The 25,647-nt window shown below is 37.1% G+C and overlaps 2 protein-coding genes across 2 annotated transcripts; both read left to right on the top strand.

The window, feature by feature from the left end:
• Positions 1-543: 543 nt before the first annotated feature.
• Positions 544-13,891, top strand: LOC100378016 (organic cation transporter protein-like). Its single transcript, XM_006816319.3, has 10 exons — positions 544-915; positions 8,901-9,004; positions 10,988-11,142; positions 11,257-11,428; positions 12,009-12,180; positions 12,389-12,465; positions 12,599-12,807; positions 13,174-13,282; positions 13,405-13,614; positions 13,717-13,891. Exons 1-10 carry the CDS (start codon positions 544-546, stop codon positions 13,889-13,891), a joined length of 1,755 nt encoding a protein of 584 aa, XP_006816382.3.
• Positions 13,892-18,170: 4,279 nt separating this feature from the next.
• Positions 18,171-24,626, top strand: LOC100377421 (chymotrypsinogen A-like). Its single transcript, XM_002734607.3, has 7 exons — positions 18,171-18,352; positions 20,618-20,719; positions 20,948-20,972; positions 21,094-21,280; positions 22,333-22,592; positions 22,951-23,087; positions 24,317-24,626. The coding sequence occupies exons 2-7, from the start codon at positions 20,639-20,641 to the stop codon at positions 24,491-24,493; spliced, it is 867 nt and encodes a 288-aa protein (XP_002734653.1). The 5' UTR covers positions 18,171-18,352; positions 20,618-20,638; the 3' UTR covers positions 24,494-24,626.
• Positions 24,627-25,647: the final 1,021 nt, after the last annotated feature.

The raw sequence follows: 25,647 nt of genomic DNA, 5'->3' as shown, positions 1-25,647 counted from the left end.
TAAATGTCATATTACTAATCATCGCAACATTATTCAAGGTTATTACGAGGATACCCAAAAGTATGCACGAAGACAGTACAGCGAGAGTATCGACCGACGCACAGCACACTTCATGAGAATGCCGAAATCCAAAAAGTTTAGAACAGAATCAGCGAACCTCTTTGTGTTGAGTCCGGTCAAAACTGGGTGGCAGCCATGTTTGTTTTTATTATTAGAGGACGCTTACGCGCGTAATCATCCCATATTTGGAATTCGCATTTCCTAATATGGTAGGGTGAAAATACCCCGCAAAGTACCGCAAAATTACGACACGCTGTAACTTATGGCGTTACGGTGACAGATTAATAATAATAGTCTTTATCTCAATTAATCAAGATTGTTCAGTGACAAGGTCAGTCACTATGTAGATAATCAATGATATCAGGTCAAAATCCACCAGTACTTGTGCAGAAAACACACTTCCGTTGACTTCACAGGGCGTGTATTCGCACCTGACTGACCAACTGCTACTATTTTAGTAGTCATTTCAGTAGTCATTTCAAAATGACACAATTTGAAGCCATTTTGAAAAGCGTCGGTTCTTTTGGACGTTCTCAACAAATTCAATACGTTTGTATATTGATCGTGACTGGCGCTACAGCTTTTTATCAGATGGGCAACACGTTTTACAGTGCATCAGCTGACCATTACTGTCGAACACATAAGAACCAGACGTACGAGACCAACTCCAAGTTGAAGAATTGTACTATACCATACAGTTATAGTGAAAGTGAATGGGAGCAGTGTGAACGTTACGATGTCAACGTATCCCAGGGGGATCCAGTAGAGACCTGCTTTCCACGTTCTGGAACAACTGACTGTGACGGCGAGTGGGTTTATGATGACTATTGGTATGAAAACACGGTTGTTTTTGAGGTAATTTATGTTATCACAACTATATGTGTGTCATGACATGCTACGCTATCTATGAAGTGTAGACGTGTCTAATCACTTTGATTATAATTATGTCCATTTTTAAATAAGATATAGATATGCTTTTAGAATTGCAACAATTTACTGTATTATTTATATTATGTATTCGTACAGGTACCCACCATCACCTAATGTAATATATATACATCTGTCACACGCGATCATACGCTATGATATGTTTTTCCTACCACGAACAAATCACATTCAAATCAACGATTGATTAAGGTAGCGAGAAGGGAAATTTTCACTTTTTTCTTGATTTTTCAAAAATTGATAAAACGGTTACTTTAGACCTTGATACATCACCCCAGGTTTACAAAAGATCGAAATTGCGAAATAACGTTGCTCAAATTAGTGTTTTAAAACACTAGCAGAAAAGACTACAACTGCCGTTTCGTGGATATTTGCATAGTGTTTATCTTTGGAAGGAATTAAATGATAAAATCTTATCTGTATACTCTGTTGTTGACGATTCTGATATAACGGGTGATAAGCTTCCAGTTGCAAACAATGCGTGTTTATCTAACGTCCATTGTCAGCATTATTGTCAGTCGAGACTTCGTCGGAGAAACATGGTCATACAGTACTCATTTCGCCCAACCTTCCGCTTTTACATCGACCGCTTATCGCTTAATTTCCGACCACGCGGTCTTGTCCGACCGGAAACCGACCGCATTTTAATCGCGTTTTTTTTTTCGCTCGCTCGCTCATTGAAAACATTGACCGCTCGCCCAAACACTGATCACTGGTACATGAGTGGTCGAAATGGTGGTTTTGATAGTGAAGTGTGAACATACAACTAGTATTAACTATTATTACATTCTGAACGACTCCTCAAATCTAATAGCTGTATTACACTTGTATCGTGAAAGCAACTGAACTGGGACCTCTTGTTACGTGTTTTGGGTGCATGTTCTAGATGTAATATTTGTATTTGTATTTTAATGAGACGGTTACGTGAAAAAAAGCCTAGGTAACTCCTTTTGACAGGGCAGAGAAACGAGGAAATGTTAGTGATTAATTCCAAAAATAACGATATCGAATCCACATCGGTCCACGTCTGGTAAATTTGACATTCAATTTTTAAAATTAAGTCACGATCATTGAATGAGCTCGGTCTATACCGTATACGTACCGCAAAAGTGTTCCCACAAAAAATATTTTCGACTAAAAACGGCCACATTCCCTGAAAAAATCGAACAGAGCTTGACATGTATGAATAATTTATTGGGCTTAAAAGAAAAACGTGTCAAATTTAGTTATAGTCATAACTATTTGGTGGCCAGTCGATGAACAATTCAAAGTCCTTCAGGGCTGAAAATCATCGACGCTACTCTGGTTTACTTTATTTCACAACTTGCAGAGAAAACTGATTCGCGTGAGCTCTAATGTATCTTAGCCTAGTATTTTCTTTTTGAACTAAGGTCAAATTCCATCAGTTTGTCAAAATATATGTTTTTCAGCGAATAATTTTGAAGCCTGTCACAGCACAAACAACTATGTGAATCGACGCCGGTGATTGGATTGTACGACGATCCTTCAATGAGCGTCAAATATGCTTTGTTACAACATCATTGATTGGCTGAGAGTCACCTGATCGGAGCACGAACTGGGTCACAGAACCATATTTGTCCGTATTATCAACAGGACTTTGCAAAATAACCACACCCACATTTTCAATCTTTTTTAGCGCGGAAGTTGCCAACAAATGTAAAAAAAATCGTGAATTTCATGGATTTGAATAAAATAAAGCAAGCGATTGATAAGGATGATTCTTAATATTTTCCCCGATGCTCTTCGAATTTTTATTTTTTTTATTTCAAGGTAAGAAATGGCTAGCTGAAGTTGCATCGTCTTCATTGCGGTTGTTTCACCGCGAACAACTCTAGCTCTGTTTTGGGCATGGTTTAGTTTTGCGATGTAAAATAAAATATATATTAAAATAATAATACTTGATTAATTATTTGGGGTTTCAGCCCACAAATTACGGACATGATCTCCATGAATTACGGTCAATGTTTGTCTTCTCTCGGCTGATTGTCACGGTGTTGATCGACGCCCTTCCTAAACTCAGTATGGAGAAACCAATGGGGATCGACATTCCAAACAAACAATCGAAATTATCAACGAAAGACGAGATTTTTCTAGATATTTACAAACATACTGTCATGACAAACATATGTAAAATTAACAAATACACAAAGAGGTGTAATATTTGGTTTTATTTTAGGCTTAGAAATATTTTCTTTCACTCAGCCCATGCATGTAACTGCCATTTAGCTTTACGGTCCTTCAGCATCGGGGGAAAACAACAATAATTATACAAAACACATTGCAAAGACTCAACAATCAGGAAAGAAACCCCAGACAACCATGTCGTACTTGTGTTGAAATACATTTTGTATTTCACGTCAGAATATTGTTTAAAATAAAATATTCAGTCCAAGCCAAATCGAGGTCAAAGGGTCAGGTTGCGTGCATATAATTATATATAGTTAAAACAAAAAGTATTTGAACTTTTGTCAGCTGTTCAACATCTATAAAAACCAGAAAGACAATTATAAGACAATGTGAACCTCGGAAATTATTCTGTTAGTCCGAATTTTAAATGCGCGCGAGCGAGCAGGTGGGCGGTGATATTTCGGGGTTTGCTCGGTCGACAAAAAAGCGGAAATTGTCCGGTTGAATTCAACAAGCGGTCGCAAAAGCGAGAGAAAAAGGTGATTGGAAAGCGGAAGGTTGTGCGAAAGGAGTACTGTAACTTTGCACAACTTTCTTTTAAATCGTTTTATTTTCCAAGTCAATATTCTATTTTACTAATACATTTTTTTTTCTAACGCAATGGCGATGAAAAGAAAGAAAGCGTTGACAGACGAGGCAAAGAAAAATCTGCCACTCAGAGTCGCACTCTGACACAGCAATTTTTTTTCAAACATCGGCCATTTTGTTTCACCATGAAAACCGTTTTATTAGATGTCTTATCTGAGACACTTGAAGGATTAGCTTGTTTGTAAACTGTCAGCGTGTACAGTGGGACAGTAATGTTTGTCAGAGGATTATCCCTCGTTGTTCGTTTGCATAACAATGGAAAACCCGAACGTTCCTGGAGTACGGACTCAAATGCCAGCAGTTTTCTTCATTTTTCACGCTCGAGTTTGAAATTATTCATTATCTGACACTCTTTATGAGTTCTATGATATCAGTGGTTAATATGTTTGGCCATTTTTAGTGTATATTTATAATAATGCAGCAAATCTACAGTGTTTTATTAACCAAAACTGTTTTTCGCGTTTTTCTCGAGTTGAAGTTTTGATCGAGAACGACCCATTGGGACCGCCGCCAAATCAAGTGCGTTCGGACTAGGACATTCAAACTCGCAGTTATCGTTCAAAAGATAATGATGGTGCGAAATATGTCTGGGTTTTTAAAGAAAATACTTTGTCACAGAATAATAGTCTGTTAAAGGTGCCAAGTATGAAATAATTTGGGGACAAAAAAACAAACCTGCATAGAAATCGGAATAATAGGTCTTTTGATTATCGGAGACGCATTTCAATGGACTTGATTACGGACAATGCATAACTTAAATTTCACCAGGAAATTCCGCAGTGTGCTCTCGCAATCGCGTACTTAGTCATTTTTACAAGGTTCGCCATTTTTGATGTCACGTGATAATTATGTAAACAATGTCTGTCCAGTTTGTGCGAACTTGCACCTCTATACTTAGTCTTTTGATATATATAACCTAAATTACTGTTCTGAACGAGACAACAGACAGAGAATGTTTTATTTAAAAACGTCACAAAACCTCGCTATCTTAAGGCTGTCAGATGAACCATGGTAACGTTAGCACATGTATACGAGGCTCGTGCGATACGATGTGAACCTCTAACCAGTAGGTTGATGTTTATCGCCATTGTAAATGTGTTGTTGTTGTTGTTGTTGTTGTTTTCAATTTATGAAAAACGTGATGAAATATCGATGGTTTGTTGCATTTAAAGTATGCTTTTAAATGTAGCGTGCTGCGGAGCAGTCACCTCTGGGAAAAAGGTATAGTAAAAGTATAGTAGAGCCTTGGTCCCCTGTTTCTGTAAAGGAATAGATCCCTTCGCTACTTTGTACTGGAAACATGATTGTCACAGACTGGACATGCGACTAATAATTACACTATGTCATAAGGTTCATAAGAGAAGATTCTACTCCGACACTACCGCAATAGGTTACTTGGAAGCAGTCTGAAGATACTTTGTCACAAGCATTGAAAGAGTAAATTGCCTGGTACATGAGCATACTTATTCACTAAAAAAGATCATTCTTGAGTGCACTTTGAATTTCAATGGAAACTGAAACCGAATACATTTTACTGGTTCTGCACATGTCACATTTTTTTGACTTGAGTCTTAACCCGGCTACCAGCAATCTGTCCAATACTTTTTCCAAACGTTCTAACTCCACATATACATCTCTGCCGTACATGATAATATCGTCTAAGGTATAGGAACTACAACTTGGTTCAATAATACTGGCTTTTAGCGTCTTTTCTACTTCCAATGCAGGTCTCTGCACCACATGTATACGTTGATATGGTTTTCTAGACATCAGTGTTTCTGATGCCCAAGTATCTATTAAAAAAATATCTTTGCAATCCACCAACTTTGTCTGCCGCAAATATACCACGTGTCGCCCTAGTATGGTCATGTACGGTAGGGAGGGGTCTACTTTCCTTTTCTGAGGAGTCACACTATCTGGTCCCTCTAGTTTCTTTTCCACTGGCTGTGTACCCTGCCCCCTCCGTCTCTGCACCATTTTTACTGCTTGTTGGGGTTGCCTGGGCCTGTTTGCATTTCTGATCCAGCCTTGGTCCCTGGGGTTAGTTTTGATGCATTTCCAGCATATCCGCTTGGTGGGGTAGCGCAGTTTCTCTTAATATGCCCCCGTCTACCACATCTGTAACACTCAATTCCTATCAGACTCCACCTTTCTGGTCTTCTATCTTGTCACCCACTGCAAGGCTGCTCTGCTATTGGGCTTGGATGAAATTGTCCTACCCCCATTTCTTATATTCCTTCATTCAGCTCTGAGTCACAATCAGCATTCAGCACTGCTAATTTTGGAGTATTGTTCAGCCAGTCCAGTGTGACTCAGTCCCCATTGCAGCCTGTATGGCCTGGTCAAAGTTTTTTGGTCTCTTATTTCCTTCTCAGGGATTGCATTTTTAAAATACTGCCTGTCCAGCCTTTCTTAGGAAGCAGGGTCCATACCTGGGTAGGCCATCTCTGTTAATTCACGTCTAGCTTCCCCCAATTCTTGCAAACTTTCACCTTTCTTGCGCTGCCTAAACCGCAGTTTGCCGCATAGGTATCTGCTTGCCCACCGAGACCAAATCTCTTGTCCAATCTTGTGACTAACTCTTGGTATGGTATTTCTCCGCCATCTGTTTCTTGGGTCAGCACTTTCTGTGCTAAGCCGGATAAACTCACTGCCAAATACCTGGACTTATGTGCCATATCCAAATCATTTACAAGTACACATTGCTCAAAATAGGCTTTGTAATCTCTCCGAGGCATTTTCCCATAAAATGTGACTGGAATTTCTGTTAGGCTTTGTCACAGGACACATGCCCACCTGTGGGAAAGTCTTCTCTCCTTTCAGTGTTTTTTCTCTGCTCAGCGTTTGTCCAACTATAGGCTCTGGATCCTCCTTCACCTCCTCAAATAAATCTGAGGTGGGGTTTGTCACTGTCTGCCAGTTGATTGTGCCCGGGGGTACCCAAGCCATAAGTCATCTGCTCTGTCAGCTGGTCTCCCTCTTAATGCTGTTCGATACTGTGGTGTGGCTGTATCCAGCCTCCATGGTATATCTGTTTTCTCTGCTACTTCTGGCTTACTCCGCTTTCCCGATGTAACTCTACTGCCAGTCAACAATTCAGCTTTACTCATTTCTTGGGTCCCATAGCCAGAGGTTGGTGTCACCTGTGGTGGCAGCTCCTCTGCTTTACCCACTGGCTGCACAACCCCCTCTTTTTCAATCTCCACTGGATCTTTCAGCTCCGCAGTATCGTCAGCTGCTACCTGTGCAAACTTTATTTGCTGATCATCTCTTTGCTTTATATCAGCTACTGGTTCAATCTGGATACTCTATACTGGAATCTGCTCTGCCATATCTGTAACAGGAGTCACCATGATCTGCTTTCTCTGGTTCACCTCCTCTGCACCAGTAGTATCCCACCGCTACCACCAATGTGACGTTAAATGCGGGGGAGGTTGTGGGGCTACGCTGGAGCGGGGAGCTTGTCTTTAATGTCGTCTGATAATCTTTGTCACTGGTGGCTTGCTTGTCTTATAAGTCTCCTCCCTCTCAGCTTGTCCGCTGTCACAGGATGGGGGTCGTTTGGTGAATGTATATCACCACAACTGAGGCTGTGCAGAGAAAGAAATATACCAGTAACGATTATAACAAATCAACACAACACAATATATACGGTTTCCTGTACTTTAATAAACAAATAACAGGGATGCTGGTCACTGGAACCAGCAAGGATAGGGGATACACAGTAAAGAAATAAAATTAGAGACTTGATCGATGCTGCAGGGAACACTCCACTCTCCAATGGACAGCAAGGTGCAATGTTGCATTCCTTCGTATCTGGCACACTGTCGAAGCAGCTGCACTACAATTTAAACTTGTGCTCTGTGTCCAGTGAGTATCGGCAACTGCACTGCTATCTGCTACCACTGGTACAACGGGGGTAGTTCAGGCAGTGAGCTTCAGTGGTTCCTGTTGATTAGCAGGAATTACTGCACAGCACGTCTGCATCTGTACCCCTGTATAGGGTACAACTCACTGGAGTCAGGAATCAGCATCACACGATGTTACAGGATCAAGTCAGGTCACCTTCCTGGCTAAAGATTTTCACACTTGCCTCAACTTAAATACTCTAGCTAATTTATGGCCATGCTAATAATAAAATGTGTCTAAAGAAATGATTGGCTATCTCGAAATAACAGACCAATCAGTGTATCAAGAATGTCCATTTTAGTAGTGGAATAGAACACTTTTTATCCAAGCTCTACCAATTTAAAGTAGAAGACTCGGGTCAATGATGTCATATCTATTTTCATTGCCAATAACACTGGGCTCAGCACATTCCAAGGTATTTCCCAATTACCATGCCTCTGTATGAGACATATCATTATGCCACAGGGAGAGACAGGATGTATGTATCTCAAATTCTGCTGATAACACAATCCTGTGACTGTATCAGCAGTCTTAAAAATAAACATGTGCAATGGGTTGTTGCAAAGTATCCAAACATGTGCGCTTTCATTCACACAGCCAGAGCTGTGTACTTACAATTTATGTCACAATATGTTATAGGTTGAACAATACAGTAGTGGTTTTAGTCGAGAACTACCATTTAATACCTCTATGTAGATCAGAATTTTTGAGTAAAGGCTTCCCGTCTTTAATCACTAGCCTTTGAAATGTTCATATCCTTTTCAAACTATATTTATGTGGCGTAGCCTAGGGTGTGTGTACCTGCATTTCTGTCGAATCACTGGCATACCTGATATTGCAAGTCACGTGTGTGGTGGCATTTTGTACACAAAACATACTGGGTGTTATTGAATGGGGTGCACTGCAACTACCCATCAGTTTCTGTTATTGTTTTGCCACAATTTGGCAACAATGAAAATTGAACAGAACTTAGCTTTTTGCGTCATATGGGAGATACTCACAATAATGTATTCACCCAGTTTCTGGAAAATACACTTTTTACAATTTCATTCTTCACTGCCAGAGTCATATCAACATGGTTACTAGGCATTAACGTCAACATTGCCTGCAGTCGTTTCATTTCTAATTCTTGTAACACAGTCACAGTACTAAGTTAAAAGTTACAATTGTAATATATGGTTATGTTACAGTTCGATTTAGTGTGTGATAGGGACTGGATGAAGCAGCTTTCCAAATCCATCGTGCCGCTTGGAAATCTAGTTGGTGTAATTATATTTGGTCAAATCTCAGACATGTAAGTAATATATTCATTCATTAGTCTGCTGTACTCTTTGACAGTACTGTCAACACTAAATCCCCAACCCGCCTAACCATGTTGACCATGTCAAGGGGAACTCACTTACGACAAACAGAGAACCTGTAACTTATGAAACTATGAAATGGTGTTTACATCACGTGGTAAGGCAGAAAAAGGTTGCCCGTGACGCATATACCTCGGGTTCTCGTCCCTAGAAACGGATTGCTAGGGTGCCTCAAAAGGGAATGTTACGATCTATAGCGAGGTAGCTGGGTCTAGCCCACAGTTTAGGGGACACAAATCAACTAGCTACATTGTCAACTACAGGTTTGTTGGGTAACAGTGAGGAATATTCTAACAATGTAGTAGGAATGTAATGGATGACTGAAGCCAGTAAGTTGGTGTTCCAGAAACATGATTACTACGCCCCTCACTTTTTCCATTAATATGTTAGAATTATTCAGAACCTTTGAGCTATCAGCCTGTTTACTTACTAGTGTCATTAGCATTATAGTTCTGATAAACTTTAGACTGTGCCAACTACAGAGGAGCAGTGACGGGCCAAGGTTTCCCTCTGTGTATAAATTTAGAATCTCAGGAATATATGTCTTCCATTGAAAAGTTTGTGAGCACAAAGGTCAATCTGGGATGAAGCGGTTAGTGGGGCTTTAGCCATAGCTTGTCTCTCAGTGCTTTAGACTTGTACACTAATGCTTAGTTTGGACAAATTCTTAGTTTGGACAAATGATACCCGCAATGTGATGTGGTGTTCATGAAGATAGAGAAAGGTATGGCAAACATGTAGTACATTGTTGCCTTCAAGGGTAAGGAGGGGTAAACTGGATAAAACTCAATGCCATTATACTCGCCGCTGAAATCAGTGAGTTGGAGTTGGAACTACATGTACTTAAACACCAGTGAAAATTCTGCTCGGCCAACATTGAGTGGACAGCATGTACTTTCAAAGCCCTTGACAACTGGTTGTCGTCAGAAAAATGCTTGTGATGCTTTCCCTTGCTAGTAGATTATTTTCTGATATGGTAGAGATGTCATGGGTAAATTTGTCAATGATGGACTGCGTCAAGTTGGTGATTACAGTGCTGTTCAACATAGGCTAATTGACTATTTCAACTAACAGATGACAGTTCCAGGATAAGTAAGGTACCCTTGACGTCAGCGTCAAATTCATGCCAGCTTCATCCAGGAACTGCTGCTTGGAGGGGGTCTTGCTAGCAAGAGACTCAGACTGTAATAGGTGATTTTCCGTACAATTGTGAGATCTCGCGAGATGCATGAAAGACGCGCGTCGAACGTCTGCCGCAAAAATCGAACGATTTGATTTTGAACTAGAATTTCTCTTATTTCGTAGCTTACATTGACCGACCGATCTTTGACAGAGGAATATTGCTTCCGAATACCCTCACTTAATCGAAATTGTCTATCATCAAATGTATACAGCACATTATTAAGCATGGAAATGCCCCCAAAATATTTTCGCGTTTATCGAATCCCACGCGATGTTTGACGCCACTACGACGCTATGACCTTTGTTTGTCCTGTTTTTACGTTCGATTTCACACATAACGCGTGATTCTCGCAGTGAACGGAAAATGGTCTATTGAAGGAGAGTGTTGTACCCTTTAGCACTTAGACAGTGATTGGTGTATCTGGTCTTCACAGACACCACAAGTCACACCATTGTTATCCTTTGTCAACACTACCACACCGTACCCTATCCACAAGTCATCATAGGCTTGAATTCTGATATTACAGTGTCACCTATGACGAGTCCCTAACCAAGGAAGAGCAGCCATGTTTTCAAGCTTCAGGTGTGGAATTCTGGGGGAAAACTTAACTAACTATAAGCCAGAAGTTTGTCCTTGATTGCAAGACTTAATTTCCAAGAATACATACAATTTAACATTGTATATGTATACATACAAAATCTTATATAGTGATTACCCGTTTTCTCTATTGCAGATATGGAAGGAAAATAGTATATGATATATGTTTGTTGTCACCGATAGTGGTGGCCATTGCAGCGGCATTCTCACCAACATATTATTTTTTTGTCGTATGCCAGTTTCTTCTTGGAGCATTTGCACATAGTGTGTATGTCACTGGAAATGTGATAGGTAAGTTAACACAATCATTAATAATGCATCGTTCTATTATAAAGATTATTCTTACAGATCAAACATCCAGGCCTGTTGGAAAATAAAGTTAATCAAGTTCATTTCTCGTTTCAGTAATGGAAATGATTGGGTTCAAATACAGAACAATACTCTCTTCTCTTATCCATGTTTCATTCAGTGTGTTCTACATGTTATTTGGCATTATTGCATATGGCTTGTCTGGAAATTGGCGCAAAATTCAACTGTTTTCAGGTCTCGTCTGGATACTTTTTCTTCCCTCTATTTGGTAAGTTGATTTCAGACTGCAAAGTCTAGTATTTGATAAGTGGCACGATTTGTAAACGTTATCAATGTATATACTGATAGTGACACCATATCTATAATATATATCAAATCATGTTATCAGGGACAGTACCAACATTGAACGAACATTGGCGTTGGGAAAAATACGTTTTCCCCTCCCTCCAAACATTTAGGAGTGGTAATCTTTGCTAACAGTGGTGTTCAAGTTCACAATATGGCATATAAAGTTGCCGTATTTTACGATTACTGTTGAATAGAAGTGAGATAAGAATGGGGTGCAATAACAACAAACTATGATTATTTTAGTATTGGGCTATTTTCTTGTCTGCTGGTGCAACTTGTCTGCTGTATGCCAATCACTAGCGTCATGCGCCAGGAGTTATAAACAGTGAAATGTTCTTCAAAACAAGTCAACAGTTGTATTTTCTGGAGAAATTTACAGAAATTTGGCGTTGTCACGAGTTCTATATCAAAACCAAATCCGTACGAGTTAAATGAAATCAATAAAAATTCTGAAATTAAGTCACTATCAAGTAACAAAACTAGTATCAAATTGATTTTAGGTTAGTTACCGAGTCAGCAATGTGGCTTATACAAAAATCGAAGTATGCTAAAGCGACGAAAGTGCTGAATAAATGGGCTAAAATGAACAAAACAAAAGTACCAGACAATTTGTTCAAAGATGAAAAGAAGATGGCAGAGAAGATAAAAAAGGGTGAAGAAATTGAGGAAAAGGTAGGGTAGAAACATTCTACAATCAAATATTTTAGTATGATTGTTTGTTCAGTGTATATCTCGACTGCATAATTAAGTGATTTGTCTGTTCTATATCAATCATTTTTGCATATGTTGTGTGTTATACCGATCATTTTACAACGGTAGAAGTGAAGTTTGCCCCAACAACTCGTGTAAATAATACACTTAAACGCTTTCAATTTTACAGCCCAAAAAATATACAGCTGTTGATATTTTTAAAACTCCGAATTTGCGGATCAGTGCAGTTTTGATGTCTTTCAACTGGTGAGTAGGCGGCGTGCATTACGTCACTCATATTGTACATGCTGACAATTTATGAGTGCATAGAACGATGGTAGTGGTAATGGTATGTTGATTTTGAAAAGTTACTGCACTCGTAATTTTTTCTTTGTTGTAGGTTTTCGTGCAGTTTTGTCTATTATGGAATCTCACTGAATACAGACCAGATTGGTGAAAACCCGTATATCACATTTGTAATCGCAGGAGCTGTTGAAATTCCGGGACGTTTTCTTGGTTGGTGGTTAATGAGAACTGTCGGTCGAAGATGGGCTTTGTGTAGCACGGCCGTTATTGGTGGTCTATGCTTGATAATAAGTGTACCACCAGGTAAAAGAATAATTTATGATTTATATCTCACTTGGTCATGTTGATCTGACCATTTGTTATTTTTGCAAATTTCCACTTGACAATGTCTGTATGCTGATTGTAAATACCACACTACTGAATTCATATGAAGACCAACAGTCTACATAAACATCAACATATAAATATTAGTTGTTCTATGTGATAAAATGCTGACTAATTACACACTCCGCCTCACGTGATTCTCTGTAGTATTAATTGACACATAATGTGGCGGTATCAAATACCAAAAGAAACTGTACAAGGACACAGCTTTCCATGTTCAAGAGATTGTCGATTTCTCTAAGAATTAGTGCTCTGCAAATTTTCTCTTTTTTTGTTTTGTTGTAGAAAATGTTAATGTTTCTGTAACCCTTGCTATGATAGCAAAGATGTGTATTGCAGGAACGTTCACCATTGTTTACGTGTATGCTCTTGAACTCTATCCAACTACAGTTAGGTAAGAACTCGATAGCTATGATTTTAGAAATAGTATTCCATACGTCCGCGAGCTCGACAATATATACAGAGAAATGAATATGAAAATGTAGTATATTAATATTTTTCTATTATTTGCATAAGGAATGCGGGAACGGGAGTATCGTCGATGTGTGCACGTGTTGGCAGTATTATATCACCTTACGTCTTTCTACTGGCTGATGTGTGGGAGCCAATGCCGTATATTATCATGGGGGCAACCTCTGTTGTGGCTGGTTTTCTTGCGCTTTTCCTTCCAGAAACACGCAACCACAGACTTCCAGAGACGATTGAGGACGGGAGAACATTCGGAAAGTAAGTTAGTTCAACGACATACTTTATTTTTAGTTAAATTTTGTGATATGAAATTATTCGATTACGTCATTGATTTATTTTTTCGTTCGATGATCGTTACAGGAAATCATATAAGGAAGAGAATCGCGAAACGGCTAAAGGAAGTGTACGATCCGTTAGTGTTCAAGTAGACATTAATGTTGCTGAAGATGTACTAAACACCGTCGATGGCTTCGATAAAGACATTCATCCAACAGCTAGCGGACTTGTAAATGAAGCTTATAAAGAACAATTATAGTTGTGTGTTTTTTATAAGTAGGTTGTGTCATGCATTATTTTCTGAAATAACTCAATGCTTTAGAAGCATTATCTCTAAATAAATTCATTCATGGCCAGGAGAAGCTGATTTTACATTCGTCTTTCGAATTTCACAATCAAAGCAAAAGATCGGGTGCCCAAAATACCAAACCTGTAATAATTATTGTTTTGGGTGTGACATTGTTTTTTTAACGCCTGAATGTTCAAAGACATTTAAAATCAGCCTTCAAACAAACGTGACAAAACTAATGAGGAGTGTATGTAATGCTCTTGTAGATGTCTTTAGTAGTTTTATCTCTATTTCAACAAGGGTACTATGTGACCATATGTGAACAAAACTATATAAAATGGTCAAACAAAGTAACACAACTGAACAAATATCTAAATAAGCATAATTTAATATTACAAGATTAAATATATAGTAATGCAATAGCACATGGCGGGCAACAATTACGTAACAGACATAGAATTGTCTCCATAAGTTGATTCCTGAAACTCGCTGCAGGATTGGAGCGATATGTTTACCAGCAGTCAAACGACACCAACGTCATTTATAAGTTAACTAAAGAGAGAGAATATGATACAACATTTCTACTTTTTAAATTTTAATCAAATATATGAATTCAAATATTATATTCAATCATGTAGAGTTTCTGTTTCTTGATTGGTTTGATGTTTGGAATGGGTGTAATTTGTTTTCAAATATCGCTGTATTTCATTATGTTTCAACAATCCTATTTCATTTTCGACATACCCGGATTGCATTGACATTTTATATGCAGATGATTTGTGGATTATTCCATTCTTGTTAAATAACAAATATATTTTTGACACAGCATTCAACCAGTAATTGGTCGCCATGTAAGAATAAGAAACACCATTGTTGACATTTTGTGTTTAAAACTCGCAATTTCAGTAGAATTAATTAATTAAGACAGTATTTACATAGATGCATTTGTTCTACATAATAAATAAAGGCTGAAAACAAGTATCCATCTGTATGCGGACGTCACGGTTTCAAATGAGACACTTCACCTACTAAGTGTCTGTTTATTTATACCTCTAGTAATACCATTCGATTCTAGAATACCCTGCAGTCGTCACATGTCATTGATAGCATTATTTGAAAAATCTTACTTGATCGCTATGTAACTGTAGTGGAAAATTACTTCTTTCCCCCAAAAGCTTCTATCATCATATATTTTTGTGGTTGGAAAGTTCGTACGACAATCATTCCTATACATCGCGCCCTCTAGTGATGGAACCCTTCTGTGTTGTTATAATGGCGTACACGGGTTGTGTAGTCGTTCGTTATCTAGAAAATATAGTAAAATCTGACAAAATTGTAATCTCCATTGATGAACGACTAAATGATCGGAATGAAATCGGCGCTTTGAATGGCCTTAGTCTCACCCGCCTACGTCATAGAAGCCTTTCGTCACTAGATGGCGCGACCTATAGGAATAGCGTATTATGTTCACTAATGCTCAAGCACGTCCACTGAGATAAATTTTATTAGCAGCTAATATTGTGTGTTTACTTCGTTTTTGAAGATTACTCACCTGGATTTTTTGGGGGGAAGTGCTCCGCAACCAGTTGGGGAAATAATCGACATTGAGGGCGTCCCATCGCTCAAAGCTTGGCGTTTTTAATAACAAATTACCTAAAGTTTGCTAAAATAACCGAAAATCTTGAAATTTAGGGTAAAAAAACTAGACTCGACCGTGAATAAGGGGGTTCAAAATAGGCGCTACCGGTCTGCTACAACAATGGGAGTCTCCCCACCACTTTGTTGACATCGCTGCAGTGTTTGATTATCGTCACCCTCTCAACCATATATTCCCACGTGGATTGGTCACGTCAGTATGTTATGTGATCAAAATGGCTGCAACACCATACTGTTTTATATTGCGATAAATTGTTACTGATGTGCTGTTGTCGGCGAGTGACAATCATTCACGAATCAACGAATCTTAGGCTATACGTGAATCACGAATAATAATAGTTGGTTGTTATTGTAATAATTATTTACCAGTGGCACAGTCAAAATGACGAAACATTTCCGCAATCCTGTTCTACTGCCGTGAAAATGTATAATGTAATGATAAATAGCACAGGTGTTTCCTGATGATGAACGGGTAGTCACGCCAAAAGCTCACACAGATGGTTGTAACCTCACACAATGCAATTGAATATTAACATCACAATACTCATTATCCCAGTGAAATAAATTAATTTCAATAATTTATTAAATTAAAGTCACGATACAACACCAACGCAAATATTAATTAAATAAGTATTTACAAATATATTCACTAGTGTCCATGACATGTGTTTTATTGTGGATTTTTTGAATCGTGATTCGCGAATCATTGATTCATGAATTACTCTAATTCGTTGCCGGTGGGTGAAATATAGCTGAATGATTGGATATGACACAGGTTCTACATATGTATTGACGACTGTGAGGGCGTGGTGTTGTGCAGATACACCCATACTAGTATATTCCGCATCGGAGAATTGACCCTGGGCGTGTGGCTGGCTGAAATTGTTTTCGATGTCGGTCGTCCGTCCTCGTAGTTGTAAAGTATCTAGGCCTTATTATGCGTAAGTGGTTATATAATAAAATCACCTGACAAAATTCGGTACAAATTATAAGGTTAATATCTCTATTTCTTCAAAGCGGAGGGTCGTCACTAGGCTGGCGCAGTCGGGGCGATTAATTTGTTTATGTAAATTAAATAAAATAACAAATTTCGCGAAATGGAGGTGTAACTGCGAAATCACCCCGACTGGTTTATTCTGCATGTCCCTCTATCGACACTGCAGGAACCCGGCGATTTTTCAACGGGTAATTATGTTAAGTAGTAATTAACAAGTAATGATGTAATTGACAATCTCAGCCAATCACAACGTCTCTTCAACTGACCTCTGACCGAGAAGACGTTGGCTGGTTGCAGCAGCCGATTTTTTTTTAATTCTACGACTAGTACGAATTACTTTTTTACACATTGGGATGAATTAGAAACGACGACTACGACAAACTCGAATTTCAACGTGCCGCCATGTTGGCTCTGCAGTGTGACCTTTACTATGTTGACTATGTTACTATATTATGCACGTATTTCCGCGCCCCCTCATTATAATATGTGCATTCATGAATATTTAATAGCAACGAATTTCCTGCTGAATAAACCAGTCGGGGTGATTTCGCGCTAACACCTCCATTTCGCGATTTTTTTTTATTTTATTTAAACTACAAAAACAAATTAATCGCCCAACTGCGCCAGTCTAGGTCGTCACCAGCGCACGCGCGGGAATTGAGTCCCAGGCGACGATAACAACACATGTTATAAACAATGTGTGTAAACAATGACACGCTATGGCCATTTGACGCATGCGCAAGGGACGACTCCCCCGCTTTAAAAGAATGTCTGATAAACAACAGGTTATAACACTGGGAAATCTGACGGAATAAAACTCCGATAAACCAAGTAGACGGTTGTAAAAGAGAGCGCCATCATTTTCAACTTTGAATGACGCATATGCAAATTAAAGATGTACCACGATTCAGACTGATTCCTGATAACTAAATTGTTATGTTTCTTTCAAACCTTTGAATCAAAAACTAAATTATTGTATTTATTTTGATACGTTTTATTGTATTTACAATTCGAATATGACGTAATTGATTTGCATTTATCTAATGATACGTGGAAGATGCCCAATCACGTTGTAGTAGCCCGGTACATGTATAGTACGAAGCTGAACTCGACAACGAATATGCAATTCATAAGCGTTTAAAAAACGACATCGGGGAATAATAAATCAAGCCGTCTTTATTTTTAGAATATGCTCATATGTTATATGCATTGTGTATGCGTGTATGTCATAGTGCCGCTCACTCACAGATACGTTCCAGGGCTACTCAGTGTGTTAAATACGTATTTAATCATGTATTTTACAAAATAATAAAAATATAGTGAAAATAAAATAAAATACCCACCGTACAATATATCAGATTTTTTTCCGAGTTTAATACATGTCATACCGTTGTTTGACTGGAGGTCAAAAATAAGTTATACTATAATTTGTTAGTATGAAAACTTCTCACGCAATCTATGCAAATACATGTAATGAAGCAATCGTTGTCGTCCCGTCTGAACATATGTACGCCCCATAATCCTATAACAATTGTTAAGTTATTTTGTAATAAATTGAATGTTGTTCTATCAAAGGCATGTGATTTCAAGGATTTTAAATTCTGAATTGCAAACCGACCCAGTATGTGAGCCAGCTGCTGTCAGTGCATTATTTACATCATCACGTAGTATTCCGGTTAAGTGTTGACTGTTGTGGGGTGATTAATATATTGCTAATATGTCGTGTATGTCTGTGGTGACCAGAGAGCAGTTCATATCATAGAAGGTATTCATAACAGGTAGGTTTGTTACAAATTCAGTTTCATTATATTTCTCATATTTAAAAAGAACGTTGTTGTAAACCGTGTGCACCAACATTGCTACCACACTGCCGCTATACAGTATACCCTGACGTTATTTCAATTGAGCTGAAAAAAAATTGAAAGAATTTCATATCAGTTTTTGAATCGAATTGGTAGTACACATAACTGCTGGCTATCGTTGCGTGATTTAATGGAATATGTTCTTTAAATAAATATTACCACCTCTCCTATTACAAGCTGACACAATATATTGTCACCGTTCCTGGTAAAACTGTTCTTTGTCGATTTTCTATTGCTCCTGTATGTGTTAGCTTTTGAATTTTACGTGTTTGATGCATTTTTTAACAAAAATATCGAGGAAGTTACAAAAAATACTAATACGTATCAATGTACAAAATGTCGCTTCAAAATTGGGGGTTGTATCGTTCAGGTGTCAATTTCAATCAAATTCCAATGTTACGCTAAACAACAATCATCTTCAACTATTGTGTATAACAAGTAGATTTATTCAATTTCAATGTTATTGTTTTATCATGCAAAGTAATAGAGGTCATTTTATGTTAATATGACAACGCATTTAATTTTTAGTGTTTATTCCATTCAAATCAAAAAAGGGTTATAATTTCAACAGCTGTGTTGCTTGTTATATTGCTATGCAAATATGATATTAAATCACAGCTGATCGCTACAGACAACATATCGATCTACGTCATACATTATTTGTAAAGCAATACTCGAAAATCGATGGAAAAAATCACTTATCTTAATATTTAGTTATTTTATATTTAGCTTTTTTCACCACAAGTCGGTCAAAAAATTAGCATGAATGAATTAGAAAGATCACTAACCTAGTTTTCATATATTACGGCCAAAATGGAGGCCATTTTGAAAATTAGCAAATTAAGAATGGGCCACCAAACTTGTTTCCGTATATAGCGGCCAAAATGGAGGCCATGGCTCGAACTTCTCGGACATGAAAAGTCGGTCTAAATATGTATAATTCTAATGTTTCTAAATCAACTATGTGAAATGTATAGAAGTAAAAGTAGGAATGTAATACCACGGTTAAATGGCAACTGTGGACGTGTTGACGGAAATGAGTTTGAAAGTGATTTAGGGGCAATAAGCACAAGTCTCGTGGCACTCGCGAACAACGTGAATTTGGCAGTCGTTTACGTCCAATGTATTTTACTGATAACATGAGAAACTGAGAACCACTCTACATGGGGCATGCTGTTATAAGCTAAACCGCGACACAGGAAATGTTATTGGACTGATTAAAAATACTATTGAAAAGAAAAAAACGTATTATCGATTCTTCTGTTGTTCTTAAATGCTACTGTGACCCATCTCAAATAAATAAATAAATAAATAAATAAATAAATAAATAAATAAATAAACTTATTCATTGGGTCAAAGTTCACATTGAAGCATGTCTGAAATTGAAAATTAATACAAAAATAGAAGGTTATATGTGACAGTATATTTGTTACTTGAGTTGAGTGGATGGAATATCTCTAATCTTTGACCAGACAATATATATATTTTACTTAGGGTTTAAGCAAGCACGAAGTGTAAAACATTCTTACATTTTTTAAGGAATCACTCTGTGCCCATTCTTCTTTTATTGCCACCCTATGGCTTGTGCATCTCACACACGAAAGAGTCCCTGCCTGTCTGAATTTTGTTTGAACGACCTTATTTCAATATGCAATATCTGCGTATAAAACTGAAAATTAACAGCTGTTGTATTCCGCGATAATTTTTTTTTAAATATACTGTTTAATACAATTATTAAATTCAAAATAAAAAGGGACTTTGCTTGAACATTTGTCTTCCCCGGCATTACATAAAAAAAATGCAATAATGTGTAGTCTTTTAACACATGACATCACTATATAGGTCTCTTTAATTAATCAGCATTTGTCCATTAATAACCTCCAAACAGAGTTTATACAATAATAAATTATGATCTAACGCCTTCATAAAGTAAAAAAAAAAAATTATCTTTGTTCGATGGAATCTGATCTACTAGTATGTCATACACAATGAAATAATAATTAGTCATAATACCACATCCATAAGTTTTTATCTGTGAACTACGCAGATAGTATGTGAACTGTCCAGAATGTAACATATGTTAGGTATGTATATTATTTCTGGGGGAAAAATAATATGTGGCCATGAACACAATAAATACGACATAATATCCGTAATTATGTAATTGTTTTATTTAAACAGGCTGACATATTAATATATAGTATGAAGATGGACAAACGATATGTGTGTCTCTTGTATTTAACTGCGTTATTTATTGGAATTTCTGCCAAGTCCCGACATCGGGTATGTACATGTGAATATATATAATATAAGTGTGCATGCAGAGAAAAATTATTTATTTATTTATTTATTTATTTATTTATTTATTTATTTATTTATTTATTTATTTATTTATTTATTTATTTATTTATTTATTTATTTATTTATTTATTTATCTGTTTATCTGTTTATCTGTTTATCTATTTATTTATCTTTTTGATTTGGCTGTTTTTTATCTGTTTTAATTTGTAGATTACTGGCGAAACATTGTTATCTGGTAAGTTAATTCCGCTTTAAATTACAACAATACATTTTCATTAAATATTGTGTTCTCTTAGTACTAGTGTCATGTGTTTCACTGTATGATGTGACGACCAATTTTAAACTTTATTTTTTAGTCAAGCCTAGTCTGAAATTAGAACCTCGCATTGTTAATGGCGAAGACGCGATTGCCCATTCATACCCATGGCAAGCAGCGCTGGTATCTGAAGAAGAAGAAGAAGGAGATCAAGAAAAGATTATGTTTTGTGGTGGTTCGTTGATCGATAAACATTACGTGTTGACAGCTGCACATTGTGTTGCTGGGTATGTATTGAAACAATCGTATCTGCTGTCCAATACTATGTAGCGAATTATGCCACGACCGTGCTTGTATGAAACGAAACAATTAGACACACTTGGCACATATACAGAATTACTATAAAACTACAGTATTTCAGTTTTGGGTTTTGATATTTTTCCTCGTTTTTTGCAATTAACAATTTTAATGATACTAGGATCAACGCGATATCGAATTTTTTGGTGAGCTAAAACACATGATATTATATTCGATTTCTCTTATTTTTCTCTCACTAGACGCCTGAATGTTTTATGCTTTGTACTCGCGTTGTCAGACTTTATTCACACAATGCATGTGTGATTTTGCATGGATTTCTATGATCATGTACGTGACATAGACTCGCCCACCAAGTATAGGATAAAGTCTGATTACAAAGCCACTTCTAAGATTTAAAGTCTGCATTCACAAGCATTTTATCGTGGGGGAGGGGGAGTGTATATCCCAGGAGAGTTCGAGTAATCGAGATTTATTGATTTGTAATCTAACACCTCAAACCATATATAATATACACTTTGGAGAAGGCCTTATAATTTTGAAGACATTCGGGAGTCCTGTAAATAATTCCGCACTAATATAATATTTATTACGTAACGCGCAAATTGTAGAACATGTGTGCATGGCTATTGACATTTTTGTTTGTTGGTAGGTTGTTTGCGTAAATGACCAAATTTGCATAATGAAATCGTGCAGGCGGACCTCATTAAATTGGACAATTACTGAATAATCATGATGAAACTTCTAACACGATATTTTTGGTCTTAGTCCAAAATCAATTTTGGTGTTTTTTCGGGATTTCCTGAATGATTTTCCTAGTTGTGACTATACTAAAAAGAAGAGCCTGTTTCTGAAAGAAAACTTTACTGAATATACAGACCCACAATGGGAAAAACACAGGATAGTAGTTAACAAATGAAATAACACTATTGTGTACAATCCTTCTTTATTTATGTTTTTTATTCATATTTGAAGTCTACTATTGTGATATAACATCGTCTACCGTATTCACTTTTCATTGTAGTGTAACCAAAGACGAAGCTACAGTTATACTTGGCGATCATTTATTGAATGAAGAGGAAGGTGTAGAGCAAGTGCGCCATGTAAGCAAGATAATCCGAAGTCCTGTATACAAGAACTGCACAATGGACAAGGACTATGCTTTACTTAAATTAGATAAACCCGCGATACTCAACGAGTATGTTAATGTGATCCCTCTTGGGAAAGAATTTGTTTCTTCGGGTGATTGTATTGTCACTGGATGGGGAACTGAAGACGAAAATGGTGAGTAGCGTTGTTGAAATGAAATTCAAATTTTATAAATTAAATGTGTGTGAAAACTAGTAAATCAGGGGCCATATCGATTTGGTTTGTGAGGTCTGACTATCCCAGCAGTCAAAAATCTGTCTTTACTTGGTGTTGAGAGATTCCTAAAAATCAGAATCCATAAAAAATCACACTGGACACACTGATACACGTGACGTAATAGACATCTTTTTCTTCTGTTTTTGTTATCGTATACATTGCATGGAAGGCAACTAGTTCATTAAATAATATATTTCCTCGTGAATTTCTGGGTTTTCGAACTATATTTAATGCATTTCATAAACATTTATCTTGTTTTTTACTGTAATACAAACAGGATCGGTGAACAACATTCTAGAGGAAGCAACCGTAGATGTGTTACCCCAGGATATATGTCAATATGTTTGGAGCAACGTTATAGACATACTACCAAGTATGCTGTGTGCTGGCACCGGGATTTCTGGTTCGTGCTCGGTAAGTAATATATAACCAACTCCGGAATGTTTATGGTGAAGACTCTCTAAGGTAACGCTCGAGGCGATCAGAATCTCCATGGAGACAGTACTTATCTGAATTAAACCAAACGCACCACGTGATGCTCCTCTGTATCAATAACTCATCATTGCCAAAACTTCCCTCAAAGTTTTGTTTAAAAAAAATTGATACTTGTTTATTTATGTAATATATGTCTTGGCCACTTGTTTCATGCTTTCACCAATTAACAGCTAGGTAAGTCAGTTAAATGTTCATACCGGGACTTCATTGTTCTGAGATCGACTCCTAGTCTTGCATCCAGTTTTGAAAATTGATGAAGAACTTGCACTCTAACTGTTATGGAAGAAACAAACATTAATCTTAAACTGGTTAAATCAAATTTCATCTTATCGGAACAGTGAACTATTTTTCTTGTGGCTAACAATGCGTTAGTGGTAACTGTCAGTGTGTTTTTTTATGACCGGGAACAAATGCTAGGCCATGAGTGCATGTGGTAATATTCATGGCAGAACACATTCCCAGTTCATCATAAGGACTCTAAATTCTTTAAAGTTTATGAGAAATTTTATCCGAGAGAATCTTGAAATCGACTTTCTAAATTAAATTAAATTAAATTAAATTAAATTAAATTAAATTAAATTAAATTAAATTAAATTAAATTAAATTAAATTAAATTAAATTAAATTAAATTAAATTAAATTAAATTAAATTAAATTAAATTAAATAAGAGTAATAATAAAAAAGTATGTTTGATTCAGTAATTAGTCATCACAACCTTTAGTGCAGACTGGTGTTCTAGTATTTCAGGATTTTATTGCCAAGCCTTGCAAAAATAATATTTCTTATCGAGGATTTTAAAACGTGATTCGTCAAATGTCAGCTCTATTTTTTAATTTAATCGCGTCAGCGAATTTCATTGGTGAGCTATATTTAAATGTGTGTTATATTTACCATAGTAAATGTTATTTTATTATCAAAAATTGAACTAATCTAACTCAGTGACGTCACTAGTCCCCAAAGGTGTCATTCCTTCTCGCACTACGTGCTTTTTATTTTGGCCCCGTATACTATACTAACTAGTATAGTAATGAACCCTGTGGCCCCACGTACCACTGACCCGATCGACTGTCCATGGCCACTCAGCTGTTTATTACTGTAATCTTGTTTATTTGAAGTGTTTAAATTATTATTTTGTTGATGTTTTATAGGGAGACAGTGGTGGACCGTTAATTTGTCGTGACAATGGAGAGTGGTTCCTGGCTGGCATCACAAGTTGGGGTGCTGAATGCGGCTTGATGGGCGTTCCTGACGTTTATACTCGTGTTAGTGCTATTTACGATGAAATCAAAGCAGTGATCGATGGCAAAAATAATAATAATGTTTAAGAAGAGAAACAAATTTTCGCAATGAAAGCGATATCATATGATTTACAATTGTGTGTATAGTATCAGCATGTTCAGTTCAGAAAAAAAAATAATTGTAAATAAATATACCGGTATGTTAGAAATGCCTATGTGACGTGTGGTGGCGGCGTAGTATTTCATTTATGAGGTTTATATTTGTTGGTGGTGTGGTGTTTCATAAGACATAATGTGTGTAATTGACACGGTGTTTCATGCGACATGACGTGTGTAGTACATTAGCTTAATGTTCTGGCAACAAATATGCTCTCCGATCTAGTGCAATGCATCGTTAATAATTCTGAAAAGTTAACACACGTAGATCGTAGTTTGTGACTGAGTGAGTTCGTCGGCGAGGGCGTTGTAGCTAGACTGTACATTACATGGTATGTTAATATGAATATGCAAAATATATGCAAATAGCTATTTCCCTGAAACTGATTTAGCTCAAGCTTCAGTGTCCAACTTCATTGAATAATCTGACATTTGACAAATCCATGACATAAGAGGTGGATGAATGCAATCAGAGTACAGCAACGTTTCCATTGAGAGTATATATTAAAACAACATATTGAAGAGGTATTAAATAAACCAATTTCATTTGACTATCTGTTGTCGTCACGAATTTTAGTGTTTTCAACTAATCCGATACTGAGGACAAGAATACGCCCAGAATATACTGAATAAAGTTGTAAATTGAGCATATTCTGAGTTGTGATGCTTTGACCTCAATTACCATGCCATAATCAGGTTATATAACCACAGGTATTCTTAAAGCGGGGGAGTCGTCACCTGCGCATGCATCAGATTGCCATAGCGTGCCATTGTTTAGAAACAAGTGTCTACCCATGCGTTTCTAGCGTGTGTTATCATCGCTTAGGACGGGTGCGTACGCAGGTGACGACCCTCCCGCTTCAATGGTTGTACTACAAATCTTCAAATCCATCTGTAATATATTGAGATGACGTTTGTTGTTCCAATGTACCAGCATGCACAGCGAATAAGTCAGTCTTGATTTTGTCTCAAGTTGCATCGTCCAGTTAAAACCTAAAAATATTTTTTCTGGTCAGCATGCCAAAAAGTGTGGACCAATCAATCCCCACTGTACAGCGTTCTCTGTTAACGAATTGATTAAACCC

The sequence above is a fragment of the Saccoglossus kowalevskii genome, chromosome 3 (genome assembly GCF_978046115.1).
Source record: "Saccoglossus kowalevskii chromosome 3, keSacKowa6.1, whole genome shotgun sequence".
In the NCBI taxonomy this organism is placed as follows: domain Eukaryota; kingdom Metazoa; phylum Hemichordata; class Enteropneusta; family Harrimaniidae; genus Saccoglossus; species Saccoglossus kowalevskii.
The sequence above is the reverse complement of the archived record's forward strand: the minus strand, read 5'-3'. Positions and strand labels throughout refer to the sequence as shown.